The sequence below is a fragment of the Grampus griseus genome, assembly GCF_964374135.1.
Source record: "Grampus griseus genome assembly, chromosome: 9".
Taxonomy (NCBI): domain Eukaryota; kingdom Metazoa; phylum Chordata; class Mammalia; order Artiodactyla; family Delphinidae; genus Grampus; species Grampus griseus.
In genome coordinates, this window is record NC_139003.1 from 57,679,740 (window position 1) to 57,705,506 (window position 25,767).

Below are 25,767 nucleotides of genomic sequence, written 5' to 3' on the forward strand. Positions count from 1 at the left end.
GTCACTTTTAGCATATACTCGCTGAATTTTTTTAAAAAGTCAATGGCTCTGAAACATCCTTGGCTGCTCGACACTTCTTGTCAACAGGAAATCATTATCTTGATCCCCCGAAACAGTCTCTTCAACTGATATTAACTTTCATTGAAACCTAGTTTTTTATTTATGGAATTTTACCATGAAGCTGGTTCTCACTATTACCCAAGGGAAGACAAATGGAAAAATACTTTAGATAAAAGCTAAAATGATTAGTTACTAAATATCTATAATTAGAAGACTTAACTCTACTTTTATACTTGTTAATTTGCAAAAGATTAAACACAACCTACTTCCTGTCTTGAGGGAGACCCAATCACCCTGGATTAAGTGTTATGTTTAGTATAATGAACAAGGAAAATTTTTGTATAGCCAATTAAAATCTTCCTAGAAAATGTTTGGGTACTTGCCCCTATTATTCCTTATATAAATTCCTCATTGACGAGGCCTCCCACTCAGGAAAAATCGATTGATACTGATGTTGGGATTAAAAAAAGAATAATGAAGAGGCAGATCTACCCCCTAAAAGACCACATAATACACTACAAATTAAAGAATAAATTATTTTTTAGAAAATTGAATATTTGGGATCCTCCAGTCAATACTTCACATGAAATCGCAAAATGAGCACAGTTTCCAGGTGGTTTTTATCTTTTCAAGGTTTACCATTTCTCTGTGCCATTCGGATATCATTTTCTAATCAGCACTAATCTCTCACTTCTCCACACCATCCTCCTCGGCAGTTTAAGGAAGTGTGAAAATCTAGAGGCACAAAGCCCAACACTCTGGACTGTCCCCTTTCACATTTTCTTTTGCACAGACCCCTCAGGGGGAATTAGGAGAAACTGTTCCCCCTTTAAAACTTCCCCCCCACTCCCTCCACAACAGAAATACTAGAAATAATGAATCCTAAAACGTAGGTTCTTTAAGTATTTAAAGCTGGGATTCCCAATGTTTTTTTCCTGCTCCACCATAATGCATACGTCCACCAGCTTCCAAACTCCCAGAAGTAGGGCCCTGGGATCCGTATTGCAAAAGCCTCACAGGGGAGTGTAACGTGCACCTTGGTTTGGGAATAACCAGGCTAGACTACTATCTCTCAACATTCCTTTTAGGACCTAAAATTCTATGCCTTGGAATTTGACTTTCTTAATTTAAATCATTACAAAAGCTTATCTTTGAAGTACATCAGTCAAATCTGTATTATATTTTTGATGTTACATCTTTGGTCAAAAACGTAACCTCTAATCACAACAATGATTCTTCGGGCGAGGCAAATTTACTTTTAAGAATTACTTTAGAATGTGATTTCTAGCAATGAATTGTAATAAGTCAGGGGACTGCCTATAGAGGCAAAAATTCTTCTTCCTATTAATGGTAACACGTATTCACTGAGCTACAAAGATAACAGATTAAGTACAGATGCAGGCAGCCTGACTATACTGTGGGATGGGGGACACTCTACAGAAGACACGGCTAGTGCTCCTCAAGACTGTCAAGGTCGTGGGAAGCAAGGACGGTCTAAGAAACTGCCTAGAGCAGAAGAGACTAAAGAGTTATGCCAATTATTGTGTCCTAGACAGAATCTTGGAGCAGAAGAAGCACATTGGGGGGAAAACTAGTGAAATCTGAAAAAAAAAAAAAAATCTGAAGTCTGGTTGATAGTAAAGCACCAATGTTGGTTTCTTAGTTGTGACAAACTGAGGGACTGTACGATGTTAACGATGGGAGAAATGGGGTGGGGGAATCTCTGGGAACCCTGTATTATCTTTGTAACTTTTCTGTAGCTTGAAAATCATTCCAAAATTAAAAAGTTTATGAGGGCTTCCCTGGTGGCGCAGTGGTTAAGAATCCTCCTGCCAATGCAGGGGACACGGGTTCGAGCCCTGGTCCGGGAAGATCCTACATGCCGCGGAGCAACTAAGCCCGTGCGCCACAACTACTGAGCCTGCGCTCTAGAGCCCACAGCCACAACTACTGAACCCATGTTCCACAACTACTGAAGCCCACGTGCCTAGAGCCCATGCTCCACAACGAGAAGCCATTGCAATGAGAAGCCCGTGCACCACAACGAAGAGCAGTCCCCGCTTGCTGCAACTAGAGAAAGCCCACACACAGCAACGAAGACCCAACACAGCCAAAATTAAAAATAAATAAATTTATTAAAAAAAGTTTATGAAACAATAAATATGTTAGCAAAGATCAAAATTAATTTGCCTTATATTTTTATATTATGTGATAATTTTAAAAGTCTGTCTATATTGTCTCTCTGATCTGAAAAGTAGAAGGAACACTGTACAAAATGAAATCCCCCCTTTCTAGCAGGTGTCCCGTCTCCTGGGCCTGCTCCAGTTTCCCTTTCCACTATCTGTTCAATCACCTTGCCCATAACCTGAATCAGAAATCCTTCGAGGTCAATGACCACATTATCTATCCCTGACTTGATATCAAGATTGGTAAATAACCTAATCTCAGTTTTGACCTAATTTAGGTCTCTTATCCATATCTCGATTTTATCATCTGCAAATGATTAAACATTTTTTTACTGTCTAATTTAAGGTGCCAGTCTGGAGTCCTATGAAGCATTCTACCAAAAAGAAAAGATTACTGTGTAATTGATAAATAACTGTGGCAGCCTCCCGTTACACAACTGCTACGAGTTCTATAGACCTCGCTGTTACGAGGTTCGCTATACCTCGTGGACTGACTTGTTTAAAAGACCCAAACAAGTTTCTATGCAGCTCTGAAGGAAAGCTTTGAATGTTCTTGAGTCTTACTTAGAAGCCTACATAAACTTTCAGCCCTATTATGCCTGAATATTTCTGCTGTCAAGTCTGAAGAATAAACACAAAATAATGTAGCTAGCCACATTATTTATGAATGATAAATTCAGTACAGTTAGTATGAATATGTGAAGATGCATGCCCTTTTAGAGAGGGTTAATTAATAAATAACAGGCAGCATTATCCAAGGATATACCTGGTTATCAAGTATTGTGATACCTCATCGAATATCTCATTTTAACATTGAGAATTCAGTTCGATCCAAATGACCAAAATATTTATGTATGTGTGTACTTGGGCTAAAATAAACCTTCGAAAACAGGGAAGGAGTAAAAGCTGAATTTGCGTAAAGGACAGTTGTGATGAATCTGAAACAATAAATTCTCTATTATCTGGCATGGTTGGAAAATGAGGTTAATCACATATTCTGGCTTATAGGGAGTTACCATAGAGACCGTGCACATATTATCCATTTCCAAGAATAAAAGAAAGATAATATAAACTCAACACTGAAACTATATTGAATGTAATTTAATTTTCCTCTGATGAGTCAGACACACTTGATGATCTTGCAGTGCCTCAGAATAATCATTGTGAACATCATCAATTATCTATGTACTGGACTTTTTCCATTAGCAGAAATCTGAATAATATAAAGGTTTTCTGGACTTAAAAATACATGTATGGTCAAATTGTTGCAAGTTCAATAAAATAACCTATGGCATTTGCAAACAGAGAGATCTGATCAACATAAGGACAGTCTTGATGGGGTTATGGAAGGACCAGGAAGATGCATTTAGTTATAAACTAGGTAGGAAGTTTTCTTTTGCTTGTATATTAGTAGCAAAATTGCAAAGTCCTAGGAACATAGAATCAAAATAAAATTTAAAGAGTTATCCTTATTTCCAACAAATATGGTCAGAAAGCGTATCTAAAAAGTGACCCAGGCTTTTTTTCCTCCCTTAAATTTTTACCGACTTAAAAACATATTCAAGTTCCCCTATTCATTATAATGAATATTTCTCTCCTCTAAAATTTGATAGCATTGTTATTTTGTCAATAGAAGATTTCCCAAACTGTGTTCTTTAAATAGAGTTACCTCTTCCGATCTTTTCTGTGCTTTTCACAAAGCATTATCAACACACTAAAGGCTCTGAGAACTCTTGTAGTTTAAACACAAAAAACAAAATACCCTGTTTCTCAAATGTATTTGACCATTTCATGTTTGAAAATATATATCAACCTTTGAAGAATAAATATCGACATTTCACTAGCATTCTTGGGTAAAGAACATAAGAAATGGAAGCCTTAAAGAATTCTTTAATTATTTTCATTTTGAAAATGAATGATAAGGCTGCTCATAATTTTCATCTAAAAAAAGACAGGAGAGATTGCTAAATTGTGAACTATTACAATATTCTTGAAATTTTCCTAATTTTTCTCATCAGTGTCTAATAATCCTGGTAAAGTAGGTTTCATGATGACCCTCTAACCATCAGAGGACATAGAAATCCATCAGTTCCATTCAGTACAACTCAATTTTGTGAGACTTTAATATCTACATCCCTGATAGAATATTGTTTCCAAAACTCAAAATTTTAAATGTATGCAATTTTCCCTACTGCTAATGGAACTTGAATCAATTACACACAAACACACACACACATACATGCACACAAACACATACCTTGGTCTGTCCAACAGTAAGTACGTGTTGTCAGAGGACTTCAGGGAAATATTCATAATACTTTTAAGAGTCTCATTCTCTACCAAGTTAGCTAGCTGGGCGCGCTTTCACAATATTTTTAGATTGCCAAACTATTTTGGACAAACTTATAGTCTGACTGTCTATAATACTCATATTAATTACTGTTTAATCTTCAAATTACCACATGCTCTTTACACGGTTGCAAAATAAGCATTTGCAATGGAAAAATACACCCAATATGGTTCCCAAATAAATCTTTAATCAGTAAGAGGTTACTTTTATATCATATCCTAACGTTTGTGTGTGTGTGTGTGTGTTGGGGTGAGAGGGCCAGATTTTTTTGTATATCCATTGTATTTACAAAAGTAAACTGAAAAGGAGGATCTCAAAAGCAAACCGTGACTTCCTTGGGGAAACTGAATTTAACGCATTTTAACATATGGTTAAAAAAGAAAAGAACAGCCATGTTCTTAGAAATAAATGACACTTTTACCTACAATTCCCTTATACCAAAACCGAGCTTCTAGACATATAACATGGGTTCTCAAGAGCAACTGGCCAGTCTCCTCAACCAATCTCCTCCACACCTATCCCTTACAAAGGCCTCTTCCCAGGCTTCCTAACCATAGTCCTTCTAGCACTACAGAGAAGGTCTGTACTAATAAATTGTGTTTTGAGCCAAAATATATCATTTTGATATATAAGCAAATGACAAAAAACAAACAAAAAAAACGCTGAAAACCCTGAGGCAAAAAATTTAGATTAAATAGATCTGTGGTAATAACATTAAAAACAATAGGTTAACAGAACCAAACAATTCTAATAGTTCTAAAAAGTAATCCATTTGCTATGCTTTAGGACATGCCTCTCTTTTCACAATTAACTCATCTTTGAGCAAGCATATGTTAGTTTATTAGCAGTGCCAGTTTCTTAAATATTAAGAGGAATGTCATCTTGTTTGGATTAGTGAAGGAAAAAAAGCATTTCCTGAAGGTAATTCTATTTATTTGGGTTAGCACCATGGGGTTGGGATCTACACTATCAGTATTTTGCTATTTTCTCCTCCAGTTATAAACAAATAAATGCAACAACAATGAAGACGTCTGGTCTTGAAAGACATTAAGTAGATATATTCATGCATTAATAATTACGGTTCCAGGGGCTTCCCTGGTGGTGCAGTGGTCAAGAATCCGCGTGCCAATGCAGGGGACACGGGTTCGAGCCCTGGTCCGGGAAGATCCCACATGCCGCGGAGCAACTAAGCCCATGCACCACAACTAGTGAGCCTGTGTTCTAGAGCCCGCGAGCCACAACTACTGAGCCCACGTGCCACAACTACTGAAGCCCGCATGCCTAGAGCCCATGCTCCGCAACAAGAGAAGCCACCGCGATAAGCCTGCACACCATAATGAAGAGTAGCCCCAGCTTGCCACAACTAGAGAAATGCCACGCGCAGCAACGAAGACCCAACGCAGCCAAAAATAAATAAATAAAAAAAAATTTTAAATAACAATAATTACGGTTCCAAGTGGATACTTACTGCTGTGTTTGCATCAATGGCATATTAGTGCTCTCATAATTGTCTGCGTGTAGAGGAGGTACGATTTCCCCAGTCACAGGGTGAAACACAGGAAGTGTTGACAGGGGCCATGCTATCTCTCTATTCTTGGACATGTCACGAAGTTCTTTGGTAGATTTCTGAATAGCACTATGATGGACCAGTTGGATGCTAGGTCAAAAAGAAATAAAACCACATATATTTAAAATCACATATTAGCCCCACAGGTCATCAGTTTGAAAAAGTTACAAAATCATTTTTTCTTTTTAAAATAAGAAGACATCATTTAACTCTGGGCATGCTACAAGTTATTTCAGAAAAAGATACATTTCATATACTTTTAACATAACAAAACTGAAAATTAGAAACTAATTTTTAAATAAATGCATCTCTCATTAAAGTAAGCTATAAAGCACTGCGTTACTATTACAGCCCTAGGTAGCACACTACTATTCTATTTAATTTCTACGATTAAGATAAAACTACCATAGCTTTTATATTGTTGCTTCTGATGGGGCATTTATAAATACTCACAGAAGTTTCATTTTATGGTAGGTTATTACTGTAGATTCAGGAAAACGTGTATGAAAGGTCTTTTCATCTGTTCTCTGGTTTATAGAAATGCAGATTGGGAAATCACATAATATAAATGGCAAGTTAATATGCTGAATCTGAAATATTTTAGTTTTAATTTTTATCTATATAATCTTAGTTTTCACACACTTTTTATTTTTAGTCTCACCCCTCCTAAATATCTCTATTTAGAAAGCAGCTTTCACATTTATGAAATAAACTATGAAAGATGATGAATGGGGAAAAAAAAAAGCATGACACACATGTATGGAGCATGAGAAGCAACTGAGAAATGAAAAAGAAAATAACAGGAAGAAGACACTTACTCTGGTGTTTGCATGTTTCTCTTTTCCCTAGAAACAAAACAAAATTTATGAATTAAATAATAGCATTGATATTTGGAACATTAAGACTATATGCTCATGGATCTTGCACGAGGTGGAAATGCTGACACTGTTACTATTAAACGCAACCAGGCAGCATTTGCCACCAGGTTTATGACGTTACTTGGATGAGTACACATACAGAGATGGAATACTGGTGAGAAACGCACAGGAAAAAATGAAAAAAAAAATGGAGATTAAGAATCAAGCTCTTGGAAATAAGTTCCATGACATGATGAAATCAGGCTACATGTAAAAATGGAAGAACTTGTTACTTGCTGCTTTATTAATTTTTTATCCTTTGTTTTGTTACCCTGACTTCCAGATAATCTCGGGAGATTATTTTAATTGACATAGATGTCCAGAAAGTACTACCTATTCATGAAGTGAAGACTCATTACTCAAATTATCATCTTATTTTCATTAATTTACTCCTAAGTTTTTATATATCTATATATATACCTTTAAATATTTAGGTGGTATCGCCCTGTTTGATAGCAGAACAATTTCAAGAAAAATTCTGACCATCATTTCTGATCAAACTGACTGAGACAATTTATTTATTTAAAGTGCAATTACCATGTCAATAGATTCCGCAGTCTCTGCTTACACAGGATGGCTTGTATAACCAAAATATCTAGCCTCAGTTATTCTTGGGACTGTTTTGCCTGCAAGAATTTACATCTAGCCTTAATAATTTTTGAATAAAGTAATTATAACCTCTAATTTAATTTACTAGACTCAAAACTATTTTACTTCATTTTAAAGGAATAAAGTACTGTAGTTTGACTTGAACACAATTTCAATTCATTTATAAAGTGTTTTATGCACTAAATGAAACTTGGCTTTTAATGGAATCTTATATGTTATCTTAGTAGCTCTATAATTTTTTATTAGTGATTTAAAGTACTCACACTCCTTCCCGTCGGCAGCACATGATATAAGCAAGTATTAGAAAAAGGACCAATGCTACTGCCGAGGGCACAGCCAGTGTAATTAGGAAATCCGTGTAATAGTCTCTGCTTTTCAAAGAATCGGAAGGGGGTTTGTATTCTCCACCATCAGGTAAAATCCCTTCTCCACGAATCACTTCGTGATAGGTGGACACTTGCTTTGTTTTATCAACCTGACACAAAAGAAGACAATTACACATCAAATTAATAGTTGCAAACATTATGAGAGTTTAAGATCTAGACATATCAAGACAGTCTTTGACTAATTTCTAAAAAGCAATCTTTTCCAATTACTTTATCACCTTGAACTTGTAATTATTTATGGAAACTAGGAAGAAGTAATGCATAAAAGTAATAAATTAAAGGGTGTATATTGGCCTACTTTCTAGGTCCTTCCCACAACATATATACATACATAAACGTATACAAATATAACAAATACGTGTGCATGTGTAGGTGTGTGTGTGTACAGTTGTTCTTTTTCAGTTTACTTCCTCCAAAGCAGAAGTCCTTCACACCACTCTGTATATTTCTTGTTTCCTAGTGACAAATCTCTAGTGCAGATGTTACAAACTGTGAACTGGCTGACTTCACAGCCAGTTCATACTCACAGTATGTGAGTATGGTTTCTAAGGTTAGTAATAGAGAAAAAAAAAAGAGAGAGAGAGACAATTTCTACGTGACTACAACCTTGATCTTTCTGCCATCCAGCTGACAGAAGTAGTTTTTAGGAAAGATAGTTTAAGGAACAGGTAACCCATCCAATGCTACAGTTTCAATAAATTCTATTCCAGGCTCAAAAAATGTACAACAGTTGGACTATATTAATTTACCTCCACAGTAATTGAACTGCTTTCACTATGTTGCATTTAATTATGCTAAGGTTTTTACTGAAGGGCACTACAAAAATAGCCATGTGAAACTTGTTACTACATTTGCTCGCGGCCTGAAAGAATGTTGGGGAGAATTATCTGTGGCATTTCTCAGTATCCTCTCCCATAAAACTCCACTGGAAGAATTTTGTTAATGATACAGTGCTAGTAAAAACTTTATCTTCTGCCAAGGAATTGATGCTCTGCCTCCTTTAAGAATGAGAACCAAATAACAGATGAATTTCCTCATTTAATCTGGGACACTAGGAGGCTTATTGTCAAACTTGACCTTAGGCTTATGTTTTGGTCAAGTTTAGGTCCTGATTTTCCAGTTCTTTTATATTTTATGTATTATGTTTATTGTCTGACCCTTTAATTTAAACCTCCTGAAATCTTCTGTGGTAAGATGTGACCTATAAATAAATACAAGTAAAAGAAAAAATCGAAAATTCCCAAGCTTTCTCTTATGAAGTCTTACCACAGAAATTTAAATCTTCAAAGAAGTCATTTTTAAACCTTTAGAAATCAGATAATTTTCCTAAACATGAACACTGTACAGCACAAGCACAAATAAAATGGTGTTGTCAGGGCCCGCTGTCTACTGGCTCTGGTGAGAGGCATCTATTTAAGTTATGATTGCAGCCACTCAGTCTTTAGCACCCTTGTATGGTTAGCATGATGACTGAAATATTGAGCTTTGTAAATAATACACATAAACCACAGCATCTGAATAATTTTATTTGATTTGAGAAGACAGGGAAAGAGCATTATTTTCCTAAGACACAGCGACATGGAAGGAGGAGCCTGGGGCGAAGGGCCACAGGTGCTAAGTGCCACAGTGTGAGCAGTATGTTCTCCCATCCTGGATCTGGGAAAAGTGCCTGCCGCTGGTTCTCTAAGACATGAAGTGACAGTTGTGTTTATGTGTTGATATTTGTTCAAATGTCAACTTTAAACTTAGACCTAATTCACTCACCACCAATCATCAAGAGTTGACAGAAGTTAAATCTAAAGGTCGCTAAAGAAGTGAAACAACTTTCCTATCTTCCAGAAAGGAGGATCAAAAAATTTAATATAACTTATATATAAAATATCATATATACCTTTCACATACAGGAAATCTTACCCATATGTTCCTAAGTCTTTGAACATGCTAATAAAAAAGTGATTTAGAAAGAAATATTTAATATTTACAGGGCTGGGGTAAAAGTCTAACTTTCCTCTGCTTTTCCTTTTATTGCTTGGTCTCTCCCTACAATCTGCGTTTCTAGGACATTGAGTCATAGCACAATATTGCTTTATTTCAGATTTGTGATTGTATTCTGGTCTCCCCTTCCCAAGTGGGACAGTGGCAGCATGTCTGAGGCTTCCTGCACATGTCACACTGACTCCAAAATCTATCTGGACTTAGCAGCCACCTGGATGTCCAGCGGGAACACTTGGACCACCTGCCAAGCTAATCTGGCCCCCACAACTAATCAAGAGTAGACTGAGTACAAAAGTGGAGGTACTAGTTCTTAAATGGATGCGCTTTCAACGGACTTGCCAAATCCTTAAAGTCAAGGGAAGTCAACGGCAGTTAACAAAGTAAACCCAGGATTTGTTCCTAAAAGCAGTTCAGGTTTTAGTCAAATGCTATCTCCAGCCACATCACTTCTAATTACATTTGCAAAAACAAAATAAAAACTCACCAACGAAATTTTGCACCAGTCGATATAAAACTGAGTACGAAATTTTTTATCACACGTTATTACAGGCTCCATTTCTTGACTGCATCTCAATTGATTCTGAGGATTTTCAACTTCTCGTAAACAAGAAGAAAATGGAACGTCGGCACCAACCATGACATAAACGCTGCAAAAATGTGAAACACTCAGGTTATCCTTTAAGAAAATTGGAAACACTGAAAAACAATCTACCCTGAAAGCAGGATTTATCCTTTTGAATTGAGGGATTATCTACAATCATCCCTAAGGTAGGGGCCTGGGCTTTAAAAGCAGTGATTCATGTAGGGGCTTCTTTTCATTCTTTCCTTTATTCAACCAATATTTACTGGGTGCTTTGGTGTACGAGACACTCTCTTGATTCCCTGTTAATTTCTAAAAATTTTTTCACCCTATTTAATTCAAAATAATCATGTATCATATTTCAATTACAATATTTGGTAGATTACATTCAAAAATATTCTTAAAGTAAATTGTTTAGAAAATAATATTATCACTAAAATAATTATCAGTAATAAATCTTCATCTGATTTCATTTTTAATAAGATTGTGATATTACATCCCGGAGGTGTGGAGCTGTAGGCAGACTTCTCCATTCTACCTAAGAGTTTTATCCATCAGCTTTCCTACTGCAGAGACCCCTACTGTTAGGTTCCTCATTATAAGGTCCTTCAATCTTTAAGAAGCTAATATAAAAGAACAACTATTGTTTGGTAAATACAAATTAGGCAAACAAAATGTATTTTCTTGATGTGTATCTTGGCAACTAGGGGAAAAGAACTCTATTCAATTTGCCAGTAAGAGTTTCACAATAAAAGTGAAGATAGTGATAATAGCATTTAAATAATCTTGGAGCAGCTTAAGAGGGTAGGAATTTCATAGGTTTTTTCCAAAAGAAAAGGGAAAACCAGGAAATTACTCTAAATAAATATTATTTCTTTTCCTATTGACAATGCTATAACTACTTACAAAATGGAATAAATCCATCAAAATTCCAGCTGTCTTCTTTGCAGAAATTGACAAAATGATCTTAAAACTCATATGGAAATTCAAGGGACCCACCCACACACAAAATTCTTGAAAAAGAAAAACAAAGTTGGAAGACTCACAATTACCAACTTCAAAACTTACTATAAAGCAATAGTAATGAAGATAGTGGTACTATCGTTAAGGCTTGGCATGTAGATCAGTGGAATAGAATTCAGAGTCCAAAAATAAAATCTTTAGTAAATTGATTTTGTCACAGGTGCCAAGACAATTCAATGGGGGAAAGAATAGTCTTTACAACAAATGGTACCAGAACAACTGGATATCCACATGCAAAAAAAAGAAGGTGGACCCCCAACTCACACCATATAAAAATTTACTCAAAAAAAAAATCAAAGACTAAATGTAAGAGCTAGAACTATTAAACTCTGAGAAGAAAGCAGACACAAATTTTAATGACCTTGAATTAAGCAACAGTTTCTTAGATATGACACCAAAAGTTCCAGCAATAACAGGAAAAAATAGATAAATTGGATTCTATCAAATTTTAAAACTTTGTGCTTCAAAGGACATCATCAAGAAAGTGAAAAGGCAACCCACAGAACAAAAGAAAATCTTTACAAGTCATATGTCTAATAAGGGACTTATACCTATAACATACAAAAGCCTCTAACAATTCCATAACAAAGAGACAAATAATCCAATTTCAGAATGACAAAGGATCTGAACTGATATTTCTCCAAAGAAGGTATACAAATGTCCAATAAGTGCGTGGAAAGATGCTCAACATCATTAGCCATCAGCAAAATAGAAATCAAAACCACAATGAGATACCACTTCACACCCATTAGAATGGCTACAATGAAAAAGACAGACAGTAGGAAGTGCTAGCGAGGATGGGGAGAAACTGGAACTCTCCTACTCTGCTGGTGGGAATGGAAAATGATGCAAGTGCTTGGAAGACAGCCTCACAGTTCAAGAGGTTAAATACAGAGTTACCATATATCTCAGCAATTCCACTCCTAAGTATATACCCTAAGAGAAACTTAAATATATGCCTACCAAAAAGCTTGTACATAAATGTTCACAGCAACATTCTTCTTAATAGTCAAAGAGTGGAAACAATCCAAATGCTCATCAACTAATGAATGGATACAAAGTAAAATATCCATACTTTACCCAGCCATAAAATGGAATGAAGTACTGTACATGAAACAACATGGATGAACCTTGAAAACAATATGCTAAGTGACAGAAGTTGGTCACAAAAGATCACATATTGTACGACTCCATTGATATAAAATGTCCAGAATATGCAAATTTATAGACAGCAAGTAAATAAATTGTGGTTGCCTAGAGCTGGGGATTGTGGTGGTGGTGCCTGTTAACAGGTGTGAGAGGGGAGTGTTGGGAGGATAAAAATGCTCTAAAATTGACTGTGGTAATGACTGTACAACTTTGTCAATAAACTAAATCCACTGAGTTATATATACTTTAAATAGGTGAATTGCATAGTATGTAAAGTATATCTCAATAAAAAAGCTGTCTTTTTTTAAAAAAATGAAATAAAAGTATGGCACAAAAATTCAAATGTATGTAAGTATGAAGTCACACCCGTAATTGACAACTGTGCCCCAGAGTACCATTACACAGATTCATTTGGTTGCTCTTTATGTGAATTTTATATTTGGACTTAATTTGAAAGACTTTTTAAAAACTATGGTGTCTTTGGGAGACAAATAGTATATAATGGATTGAAATTTAAAATCAAGTTAAACATTTGTAAGTTCAGAAAAAGTAGATATAAGAAACCACTGGTGGGGCTTCCCTGGTGGCGCAGGAGTTGAAAGTCTGCCTGCTGATGCAGGGGACACAGGTTCGTGCCCTGGTCCGGGAGGATCCCACATGCCGCGGAGCGGCTAGGCCCGTGAGCCATGGCCGCTGAGCCTGCGCATCCGGAGCCTGTGCTCCGCAATGGGAGAGGCCACAACAGTGATAGGCCTGCGTACTGCAAAAAAAAAAAACAAAACAAAAAACCACTGGTAAAGAATTTTGATGATTAGTGAATAGAAACACATTCCATTTACAGGAATATTACTCAGCCATAAAAAAGAACAAAATAGGGCTTCCGTGGTGGCGCAAGTGGTTGAGAGTCCGCCTGCCGATGCAGGGGACAAGGATTCGTGCCCTGGTCCAGGAAGATTCCACATGCCGCGGAGCGGTTAGGCCCGTGAGCCATGGCCACTGAGCCTGCGCGTCCGGAGCCTGTGCTCCGCAACGGGAGAGGCCACAACAGTGAGACGCCTGCGTACCACAAAAAAAAAAAGAACAAAATAATGCTATTTGCAGCAACATGGATGGACCTAGAGATTGTCATACTGAGTGAAGTAAGTCATACAGAGAAAGACAAATATCATATGCTATCATTTATATGTGGAATCTAAAAAAATGGTACAAATGAATTTATTTACAAAACAGAAAAAGAGTCACAGATGTAGAATACAAGCTTATGGTTACCAAGGGGGAAAGGGGATGGGGTGGGGGGAAGGGATAAACTGGGAGATTGGTATTGACATATATACACTAGTATATAAAAAATAGATAACTAATAAGGGCCTACTGTATAGCGCAGGGAACTCTTCTCAATACTCTGTAATGACCTATGTGGGAAACGAATCTAAAAAAGAGTGGATATATGTCAATGTATAACTGATTCACTTTGCTGTACAGCAGAAACTAACACAACATTGTAAATCAACTACACTACAATAAAAATTTAAAAAAAAGAAATATATTCCATTTATAACAATTTGTTAACTTTTAAACTTCATATAAAGCCAATTTCTATCCCCTTATTAACTGCTTAGCAAAGACCATATTTTTCCTTGATAACTGTGAAATATATTTGTAAATACAGAAATAAATATTTTAAAAACTGTTAGTTCTCTTGCTTTTACATAACATTGATTTGCATTTATAATTAGTAAGATTTTAAATTAATTCACTTCAAGATAACATAAATAGGCATAAGCATACGTTTTGGGTGCTTCGAAATGTTTTATTTTTTTCCTCAAATTATAAAAGCAATATAAAAACATTACATAAAACGTGGGATATAAAAACAATTAACTTCTATTACCAAGATCACGATTTTCATTTTCCAATGTACCTTGCAGAATACTTTTCAAGTGCATATATTTTAGCCTAATTGCAATCAATCTCTAAAATATAATTTTGTATCCTGCTTTTTCACTTAATGCGTCATAAGCATTTACCATATTGTACAGTCTTTGTAATTATATTTTTATAGAAGTATAATTTTTAAGTGTACACGATTTATTCAGTAATTATTTCAGAGTTGGACACGTAAGTTGCTTCTCATTTTTTGATGTTATAAATAATATTGTAAAGACTATCTCTGTGCATATTCTTTAATGTTACTATCTTAAAAGAGATGCCCAGAAGTGGAAACATTTTTATGACAGTTGACACATACTGCCAAACTACTTTCTTCTCTACTTGGATGATCCAGAAGCTTCACAAACTTAATATGTTCCGAACTGAGCTCATCATCACCCCACCCCACCTCCACCTGTTGCTCCTTCCATCATCTTCTCTCTTGGTGATTGGCATGGCCAGATGCTCAAGCACCATCATCTTTGACGCCTGTCCTTTTCCCTACATATTCAATCTATCATCAGTCTCTGACATTTACCCTGAAAGAACTCTCATACACACCTGTCCACTTTGTTCCATCCCACTGCTACCACCCCAGTTCTAGTCACTGTCACTTTCCACAGGGAGTGAAGCCAACAGCCCCTTGATTGTCCTCCTTGAACCCAGTCTCTCTCACTGTTCTCAGGGAGCCTATCTGCAGAATGAATGATACCAGTTTACAAACAGAAGCAACTGTATATTTGAAAGTTGCTAAGACAGTAGTTCTTAAAAGTTCTCATCACAAGAAAAAAAAATTGTATCTATGTGAGGTGATGGATGTTAACTAAAGTTATTGTGGGGATCATTTTGCTATATATACTTATATCAAATCTTGATGCTGTACACCTTAAACTTATCCAACGTTATATCGTCAATTATATCACTATAACACTGGAAAAATAAATAAGTTAATAAATAAAATGCAAACACACTACTCAAGAGAAGCAGATACTGGATTTGCCTTGTATGTCAAAAAAACTTGTATTTATTGCTTCTTTTATAGAGCCAGTAAGTTTCAACATGTTGGCTTTTTAAAAAAATAATTTTGTACGAGACCATGTATTATAACAATTACAATTCTATGCTATACGTGCTAAAATACATCTTTCCTAATCTGCTGTTTTCCCAGATCTTTGACATGCAGCTTTTTTTGATTTGCAGCTATTTTGATAGGCTAGCCTTTTGATAGGTAGAAATTTAAAATTTTTATGAAGTGAAAGGAGGATGATCTTTACCTTCATGACCATAGCCATATGTTTTCAAACTTTCAAATATATGTAAACAGATGGGATGGGAGCATATTATCAAGTTCAAGGCTCTCAAGCAATGTTAACAAAACATGGTGACTCACAATCTTAGGCACTGGGTACTCTGAATAAAATTTGTTCCTTACGAAGGATTTTTTCTTCCAATTTGAACAACTCAATTTCCCTTGAGGTAAAAAGCATTTACTGAGTCCTTCACACATACACTGTGGAGAACCACCTTACAGGTAAAAAATTTAAGTCAGGGGCTTCCCTGGTGGCACAGTGGTTATTCATCTGCCTGCCAGTGCAGGGGACACGGGTTTGAGCCCTGGTCCGGGAAGATCCCATCCCACATGCTACGGAGCAACTAAGCCCGTGCGCCACAACTACTGAGCCCGCGCTCCAGAGCCCGCAAGCCACAACTACTGAAGCCTGCGTGCCTAGAGCACGTGCTCCCAAGAGAAGCCACAGCAATGAGAAGCCCACGCACCGCAACGAAGAGGAGCCCCCGCTCGCCGCAACTAGAGAAAGCTGCGCACAGCAAAGAAGATCCAACGCAGCCAAAAGTAAAAATAAATAAAATAAATTTATAAAAAAAAAAATTAAGTCAAAACTCTGGTTTTTGTCAGCAACAGCCAGATAAACAGATCCAGTGATTGTATTTTTTTACCTAATTGTCCAAGTAATGAATGTATTTTATTCCTTATTTTATGTATATAGGAGACAAGGGACAGTTTAGAGAAGAAAGTGTCCACATATGCTATGTTGCCTGGGAACTCTTGAGCTCTTGAAAGAAAATGCATCATGATTCCTGCCTCTCTGCTCCACCTCACTTCTTTGTTCTGTGCATATCAGTCAATCAAAAAATAAGATGAAAAATAAAGAAGAAATAAAACTAAATAAAGAATCTAATTCAGAATAAGAAATAAAACAAAGAACAAGGTCACTTCTGGACTCTAGTTCTACTGCTTGTTACTCATCTTTACTGGAGAAGGGATGAATTATCTTAACAAAAGAGGGAACTGGCACACAAGGCTCAGACCTTTCTGGAGTTTTTTGTGGGAGGATTTTCCTGCTTGCAGAAAGGAGGCATTTAGGTTTGGTCTATTCTTTCAGGCATGTGGTTAGGGCTTAGCAGGCCTACTTGCTAAAATGAGAATTTTAATATAAACCATTTTCTTCAAAGGTCCCTAGTGCTTCAAGATAAAAACCCAAACAATTCTTCCAGGTGTACAAGGCCTTACATGGTCTGGTCTTTGCCTCTTTGGTCATTATCATTTCTGGATCCCTGTCCCCCATTTCCACACAAAGTAGGTTTCCAAATTGACCAGGCTTCCTCCTACCTAATGGATTTTGCCCAAGCTGTTCCTCTGCCTAGACTCTCACTTTCTCATTTTTTGAGCTGGCTAATTTGTACTCATATTTTAAACTCAGATCAGGTTTCATCTCCTCTATGAACACTTTGACATGGACCAGAAGTGGGAGAGGAGCCGTCTCTGTGAATACCTCAAATGTGATAGGTACAACACTGCTTTCTAATTATCTGATTACTTGCCTGGTCCCTAATAGATGTGAGCATAGACTGCATTCTTTAAAATCACTGTACCCTAGAGACTTATACATTATTCTCCCATAAAAAATACTTAATAAATGCTAAACTATGAAAGAAAAAAAGTGAATCTATGCCTAGAACTTAGAAGAACAGATATTAAAGAAATATAGTTATAGACATATAGTTTAGACATATAGTTGCATTGACTTTTAAAATTTATTTATTTTTATACTTATAAAAATCGACTAATATTGGCTTCCAATTTTTACTTTATTAAGCCTTTTTTAAAAAAATTCCAATCTCATATCACCATCATTCCCTAAAAGAAAGAATAGTTGCATCAAAAACACAGGAGGCACGTTATTTAAGAATTAAAGACTGGGCTTCCCTGGTGGTGCAGTGGTTGAGAGTCCGTCCACCAATGCAGGGGACACGGGTTCGTGCCCCAGTCCGGGAAGATCCCACATGCCGCGGAGCGGCTGGGCCCGTGAGCCATGGCCGCTGAGCCTGCGCGTCCGGAGCCTGTGCTCCGCAACGGGAGAGGCCACAACAGTGAGAGGCCCGCGTACAGCAAAAAAAAAAAAAAAAAAAAAAATTAAAGACTATCTTGTAAATCACCAAACATGGGGACAGATTCAGCAGAGCACTACAGACTGGCCTAGGACCATGACCTCACATCAGAGCAGTCTTTGGCAGCCTTTGACTTACATTCTCTTCTTCAAGTGTAACTTCTCCCTGTGCCCTTTACAGGGCAAAACACAGACAATTAATTAGAGGGAGTACTTTGTGAGATTGTCTAGAGAATAAACTAGGATCCTCTGTTGTTGATTGAGGATAGATCCACAGGCTTTGGTAACCAGAGGAAACAGTGGTAGGTTTGACAATCTCTTATGAAAAGTGAGTATATTCTTTAATCCTCACACCCCGTCATTCCCTTCCTAACCACCATTTACACCGCATCACTCACCCTGAGTTGGCAGCTCTGCCATGCCCAGAATGAAACATGAACCTGCTCCTCTTTCCACCAGCTTTATCCCAGGCTAAATGCATCCATGAGTCCTTAGCCTCTGGCTCAGTGTCAAGAGCAAAGCAGCCCTGAGACCACACCCAGAGAGAGCACAGTTGCCCTGAGGTTATGGGTCTGGAAAGTGAAAGGGAATCTTTTCAGGAGGTTTAGGGTTCCTTTGCAGGAGCTTACTCATTTTGAAGGAAATCTTTATAATTGTTTTCTGTTAGATTTAGAAGAAGTTTAAAGGCTGTCAGTGAGGTCGGCAGAGATGAAAAAAATGCACATCAAGAAGGATGAGGAGCTGGGATGCTGTAGAGGGGGTTCTTGACGACTGACACTTAAGGGCACTCTGGGCCGTGGAAGGGCTGTTGGTTTACTCTGAGGGTCTACTACTGAGAGCTCCTCTTTGTCTTCTGCTGTTGGTTTGAGTAACATGGAAAAGTTTGCAGTTAGTAAATTGTGGCTGCCTTGCGTAACAGGAAATACTTTCGAGGAGTTTTTTCTTTTTTTAATCAGAGACTGAGACTTATGCAAAATATTAAGCAGAACACGGTTATTAGGTGTTTAATTAACACTTCTAAATATATTTTTAAATAAAATTTTAGAAAATAAAGGGATGCAATTCCTTTGCATCTCTGATCCCACCTTCAATCTTTTCAATTTTTTTTTTTTTTTTTTTTTTTTCAGTACGCGGGCCTCTCACTGTTGTGGCTTTTCCCGTTGCGGAGCACAGGCTCCGGATGCGCAGGCTCAGCGGCCATGGCTCACGGGCCCAGCCGCTCTGCGGCATGTGGGATCTTCCCGGACCGGGGCACGAACCCGTGTCCCCTGCATCAGCAGGCAGACTCTCAACCACTGCGCCACCAGGGAAGCCCTCAATATTTCATTTTTAAAGAGATTTATAGTCCATGTTATTTTCAAAACAAAGTACAGAGGCAAAAAGTTTTGTAAGTGAATCAAGAATCATGATATACATCATTAAAAAGAAAGGAAAGCACAAGAGATGAGTTAAGCACTGGATTTATTTCTAAATTGAAGGCAACAGCGTAAAAAAAAAACCCTATTTTTGTTACCTTGACATTATGTAACAACCAAAGAAAATATGCAAAATCATTCCCAGGGACAAATTTTTCTCCTGCAATTATACTCCAGTAGGATCTTATTTCACTGGTGCACATATAGGGACACTGGAGTAACAGAGTTGGCACTGGGTATAATTTATAGAAAATCTATTTTAAAAGACTTATTATATGAATACTCTGTAAAGGTTGCAGCTTAACATTAAATTAAAACTCATGGAAAGCATTTCAAGTTGGGAAAGGATCTGAGACAACAGGGTCCAAATAAATGCCACGGGACTGACAGCACATGCCTCCCGCTAGCAGGTGTTGGGGGGTCAGTCAGCTAATGACTGAATTCTCCAACAAGTACTTGTAGGACAAAAAATTCTGTTCTTAATTTAGAGTCACATGCTCAGGCCCAGCCCTAGACTCAAAGATCCGGAATCTCTAGGGGGAATCAGAGGCCAGGAACCTAGGTATATTCTTCATAAAGCTCTACTGGCAATTGTCAGGCTAGACATAGTTGCGCAGCCCTGTTTTAGGTCAGAGTTTGGTTTAGAGAGCTGTTAGTTCAATTTAGCCTAGTTGTTTCTTAAAGTGCCTCTACGGGTGGGGTCTACACTACTGGTTAGAGAAGCGGTGAGCTCAGAAGAAAGCACAACTATGGAAAACTCTACCAATACCTGGTTTTCATGTTGTTTCCTCCAACATCTTTGGTCATTGTTTTAACAATCACTGTGGAACACATTACCTTAAAAACCTGTTGAAAAGATTCCACATTTGGAGAATGTCTTCAGGGGAGATACCCCTGTTCATCTCCTTCTATGGTCCTCCTTCAATTACTCAATTGGGAAAGAGATCCATGTTGTACCTCTCAAGTAAAATTTTAAGCTCCAGAATTATGTTTTCATAGAGAAAGCCAACCAGCAGATGATAGGCAAGCGATAAAGCAACTATTTTCCTCCAAGCACTTCTATGTGTGCTTGACTGACTTCAAAATCCATTATTGTACCATACAAGGTACAATTTAATTCTGAAATTTGTAACTTGGACTTTGCAGCTCATTGCTTATCCTTTATCCCCCTTCGGACTACTCGCTCATACCTCACCTATGTCTATTTGTGATCTTTTCCCTTATCTCCAACAAAGTTCTCCTTTAAAGTTTCCCTTAAATTTGATTCTTATTAACCCAGATATTCCAGTTAATTCCAGATATCATCTGTATAAATGTTACCAAGAATATGGATAAAGGAGGAGTTGGAAAAGGACATGCTACATAAAATGTGATTTATTCCATATCTCGCATATTTATAGGATTGGTTTTTAAAAAGGCAGATCTGCCTCAACTTACGGAACAGAAATTAAACAGCAAAATTTCATCTGACATTGAGATTCGATCTGTCAATGTACCCAGGCATAAGGAGTGTTTCATAACCTCTACAAGAAGGTAAGTCATACTCTGAATCTGTAAGGCTTGAGAATAGACAAGTCCCTTTCAAATGCATTGTCTCGTTTAATCATTACAACAACCCTGAGGGAGAGAGTATAGTCCCCATTGGAGCAGATGAGGAAGTTGAAGCCCAGAGGAGTGCAGCAGTTTGCCCAGTGTCACCCAGCTTGTGAGTGACAAGGCCAGGCTTTAGGAATGGGTTTCAAATCCACCCCAGCCATCAATCACCACCACATGGTGGAAAGAATGTTAAAGGCGAAGAAATAGTTTCCTAGAATAAAGTTACAGCAGTCTGTACATCCTTCTGCAGCTGATAACTGGGGCATCAACTTCCTTTGAAATTCAGGACCCTAAATAAACAGCTTCTCTATGGAAGGTACAAAAGACTTAGTGCTGTAATTTATGATGTGGATCCTGATCTATGATTAGATTTCACAGGACCTGGAACATCAGATATAAAATCTCTTTGTCAATACAGAAAATTGCTAGTTTTTTCATATCTTTACAATAACTATTTCTTATTAAAAAGAAAAATGCAATAGGCCATCTTCCATCTATAATAAGTTTGATAAGATCACCATATTTAAAAATCCATACTTAAGGTAAGTCTGCTTACCCCTCCTTCATGTCATTGATGGGAAGCGGAACCCTGCCGCCCCTGTCTAGAGCTGACGTGATGTTTATGGCGTTCAGACGCTCTGGCTGCCACACATTTTTCACGGCCCCAAGAAAGTCTCCGAGAACCTCGCTGGCCAACATTTCTTCTACGTTCATATTTTTAATGAAGAATTCTGCTTGATACGGTAACGGGAAGTCTAATTTTGGTGAAAAAGGGTACGCATATCTTTAATGAAGTAGTCTTTTGAAAGGGAAACAAAAGAACCATTTGAGATTTGTTGATTTCTGTCACAATCCTGGATTCCGGGAACGATATTATTACTGACTTTAAAGGCTTTCTATATAACAGAGGATATATCTAAAAACACGACGTACATTAGACCCAGAACTTTATCTACAATGCAGTCAAATCTAAGGGACAGCAGGGCAATTCACAATTAGAGAAAAAAAATAAGAAGGACAAGAAAAAAATGTCAAATCTCAAATCTGTCGCTAACTTGCCAGCGACCTGCCGGCCTCCTTGTCCTGTCAATGTACTCAGGTAGAAGGAGTATTTCCAGAACTTAGAAAAGTATTTTGTACTTGTAGTGTTCTCAAGCTGACAGATCTTCAAATACATTGTTTAATTTAATCGTTACAATCCTAGGTAGTGCTATTTCCCATTTGAACAAAGGAGGAGGCTGAATACAGCACCATCCTTTCTAAATAGAGAAGACATGGCAAAATATCTATACTTGCTTGTGGGTTGCTTATATATGATATGGAAAACCATATTTTTAATTTGCAGTGTTATTGATCTTTTTAGAGCATGCTAAAACATCACATTTTACTAAAATAAATATTGACTGTATTTTCAACAAGAACTTTGAAATCATAGCTATTGCATTTTTTGGATCACTCCATAATTAAATATTCTAGAGAAATAATATTTTAAATTTCTCATGAAATTCCATACCTCACATTGTTAGAGATTGAGTTCGCTTTTTCCCTCCCCAATGTCTCATCAGTAATTTCCCTCTAAAGATGCCAAAATGAATATTTTAAACCAACCCAATGTCCCATTCAGACTCTCAATATAAGAAACTTTAAATAAATATAATTTATTTCAGCTTCTCAAATGTTACTCTTCAATTACAAACTATCATTTCCTGTGTTCTGGTTGTTCTGTTAAGACAAAGGATAGCTTTCTTTTTGTTTAGTAATATTTCTGTAAGAATAAAGGCTACTTTTTTTTAATACTTACTACGAGGCAGGCCAAGCTAAGGGAAAGAGGTGAATTACCGTATTTAACACTCACAAGCAGAAGGTAAGCAGGTACTTGTATTTTTCTCCATAGGTTCAGAAAGGGAAGCTGATCTTGCGATCATTTGAATTTACCTCATATGATTTTCATCTAAGCTAAAAGAGACTGTATATATAAAGTGCTCAATGGAGCTCCCAATATAGAGTAAGAACTGAGAAAATGGTAAACTTTAGCAATTCTTACAATAATATGCACAAGTTAATTACTTGGACTCTGCACTTTACTTAAAAGGAAAAAAAATACGTCTGGACTATACACGGATTTAAAGTCCCCAACAATAATTATATTATGTATATCCTCTGACTTATTTCATTAAAACTCATGTACTATATGTTCTTATTTCTTATACTATTTTTATCTCATGTACTGTTCCATTCTTATTTAATAAACAAAAAACTAAAATTATACGACAAATAACTGAAACCTTGATGACTTCATTTATTATCAAGCCTCTTTAATATTAAAGGACATTCAATGCCAGAGATGAAATCAAGGAGATATTCTGGCTTTCGAGTTTTCAGGAGAGTTTTCTGGAGTGTGGTGTCTCTCCCTAAAGACTAAGTCTTTCAAAGCCCTAATCACAGAAGGCTCTTCACTCATCCCCTACCCTGTAATTTATTCTGCTTATGATTTTGTTAGATTTGTTTGATGTATAGCCCATCTGCAATCTTCTAAAATATGCTATGTTTATTCTCTTTTATGTAGATAAGTTTCCTGTTTTATACTGATACGTTTCCTGTTTTATACAGATAAACAGGAGCTTAATCATGCTACATTTTTCCCCATACTGAGAAACAGTCATGCAGAAAAATGTCATGAAGAACAGTTTCTTGGCAATAAATAATATTTATAAATAATACCAAGGGGTATGCTAGAAGTCTATCATCTATTAATTTCATTCAGTGAAATTTTTCTAAAAAAGCGTGCAAAACTTTTTCCTCATTATCAGTGCTACTCCTTGGAGAACTGTTACTTGGCTTTCCCTAATCCATGTGACCCTCCGTGGCTCCTTTCTGAGACTTGCGGCCGCCACGCCCTCCGAGGCTCCAGGCTGTGCAGCTGCCTGCCGTCTACCCGGCCAAGTGCTGCTGCCAGGCCTCCCAGAGATGAGTCACAGTAGCTTTCTAACTTTGGGGAAATCCCGTGCCTGCTATATTTGGATATCACGGAGGCCAAGGGAACAGTAGCCAACAGATTGGTGGCAGGCCTCTGAGGCACTAAACCCAATTTAGAGAATCACTCTATGTACTCTCCTTGAGCTCCATGCTGTACGATTCTACATGACTAATTTCCCATTAGGTCTCCCAGAGCAGGAGACTGCTGGGCAGGGAGTTGCACCGAGCATGGTTATCTGGATATTCAACCCTTGTTACTTCTTTCCTAACCTTATCCGGGAGAAACGGCATGTGTACAGGCCATGCTCAAAGATGTACGTCCTAGTGTCCACATGCATTCCATCGAGACAAGCAAGGAAAAATGCCTGCCATTTGGTGCACTGATTTTCAGAGTTTGGGCCACTGACCCTTATGTAAAAGGAGGCTTTCAAAACCCACGTACTCGTGCTCCCTCAACCCTGATTTAAATAAGTAGCCCCTAATGCCAACTTTCAATCCTTCAGTCATCTAACAGTCTTACATTAGTATCTGCTTGAACATGGGTCCCCACATGTGTACTATGTATTGAGTACATGTGTGTGGACCCATGTACTCTGTATTGACAGATGCCTGTGTACTCTGTATTGACAGGACTGAGACCAGACTTGAGAAGGAGGAGATTCAAAACTGTAGACCAGGCTATCTTTCAGTTTGTAGGGGCTCCCATACCTGACAAAGGGTTTTGAGTCCCTCTGAGAGCATAATAGTGAGGTTAGTGGTCCAAGCCCACTGCAATGGAAGTATAACTAAACTGCTGGATTCCCAAGGAGAAAGGGAACTTCGCAACCATTCTGCTCATTAAAGGTATTCCAAATTCTACAAGGACAGCTTGGACTGGATGCAAGTATCCAATTACAATTGGAGTCAAGAATAAAAATCTCCTTGATCCAAACATGAATACCTTCCAGAAGCCCTTGGGAAGTAGAAAAGTGGGTAAAGAGTCTTCTGTCCAGGCCAAAGGAACTGGTACTTGGACTTTCTTTTCATATATGAAGGTCATTTTAAATTTTAAACTAGCACATTTGTTGCCTGCAATTATTACAGCTAAAATGCCTGGGAAAAAAACTCATGCTAAGGGTTTCAAAAACTTCCAGCAATCTTCTCCCCAATTATGTACTGCATTATCAATTCTATCGAAATTGCTTTCTTTCATATACTGTAAAGGTAATTTTTAACTCAGCCTTTACTGAATTATTATGAATTCCAAATTAGTAGGCTCTGATAAAATGTGTTGTGTTTGCTTATTTGTTTTCAATCATACTAGTAAATAGAAGTAAGAATTTTCCTATCCAGGATGCACAACTGTTTTACTGTTTTGGGAGGAAAAATGCTATATCAGTTCTTCTCCTGTCACCCTCATAAATGATATCTGGTATAGTATCCCATGATTTATAAACTTTAACCACAAAATGTTTAGTGGTATGTATTTTTCCCATTGAATGCCAAAACAGGATCAGAATATTTGAGAGTGTAATTCTTGGAATCTCTCCTGTGTCCCTAACCTTCTAAATCCTTAGGCATCACTTACAATTCAAGCATGTGTAACAATAAATTGTTGTTGGACTCCAGCAATTACAGATGCA

At 37.2% G+C, this 25,767-nt stretch overlaps 1 protein-coding gene across 3 annotated transcripts in view; it reads right to left on the reverse strand.

Moving 5' to 3' along the window:
- SGCE (sarcoglycan epsilon) overlaps positions 1-25,767 on the reverse strand; it is a 67,481-nt gene that overhangs the window by 7,161 nt on the left and 34,553 nt on the right. For 2 of the 3 annotated variants that reach the window (XM_082662384.1, XM_082662383.1), the window contains 5 exons: positions 21,726-21,924; positions 10,555-10,717; positions 7,953-8,164; positions 6,982-7,008; positions 6,065-6,253 (listed from right to left, as the gene is read on the reverse strand). In XM_082662384.1, coding sequence (XP_082518510.1) covers positions 6,065-6,253; positions 6,982-7,008; positions 7,953-8,164; positions 10,555-10,717; positions 21,726-21,924 — 790 coding nt within the window. Of the gene's footprint in view, positions 1-6,064; positions 6,254-6,616; positions 6,691-6,981; positions 7,009-7,952; positions 8,165-10,554; positions 10,718-21,725; positions 21,925-25,767 lie in introns of those variants that run through there. The other variant, XM_082662385.1, reaches the window with a different exon arrangement.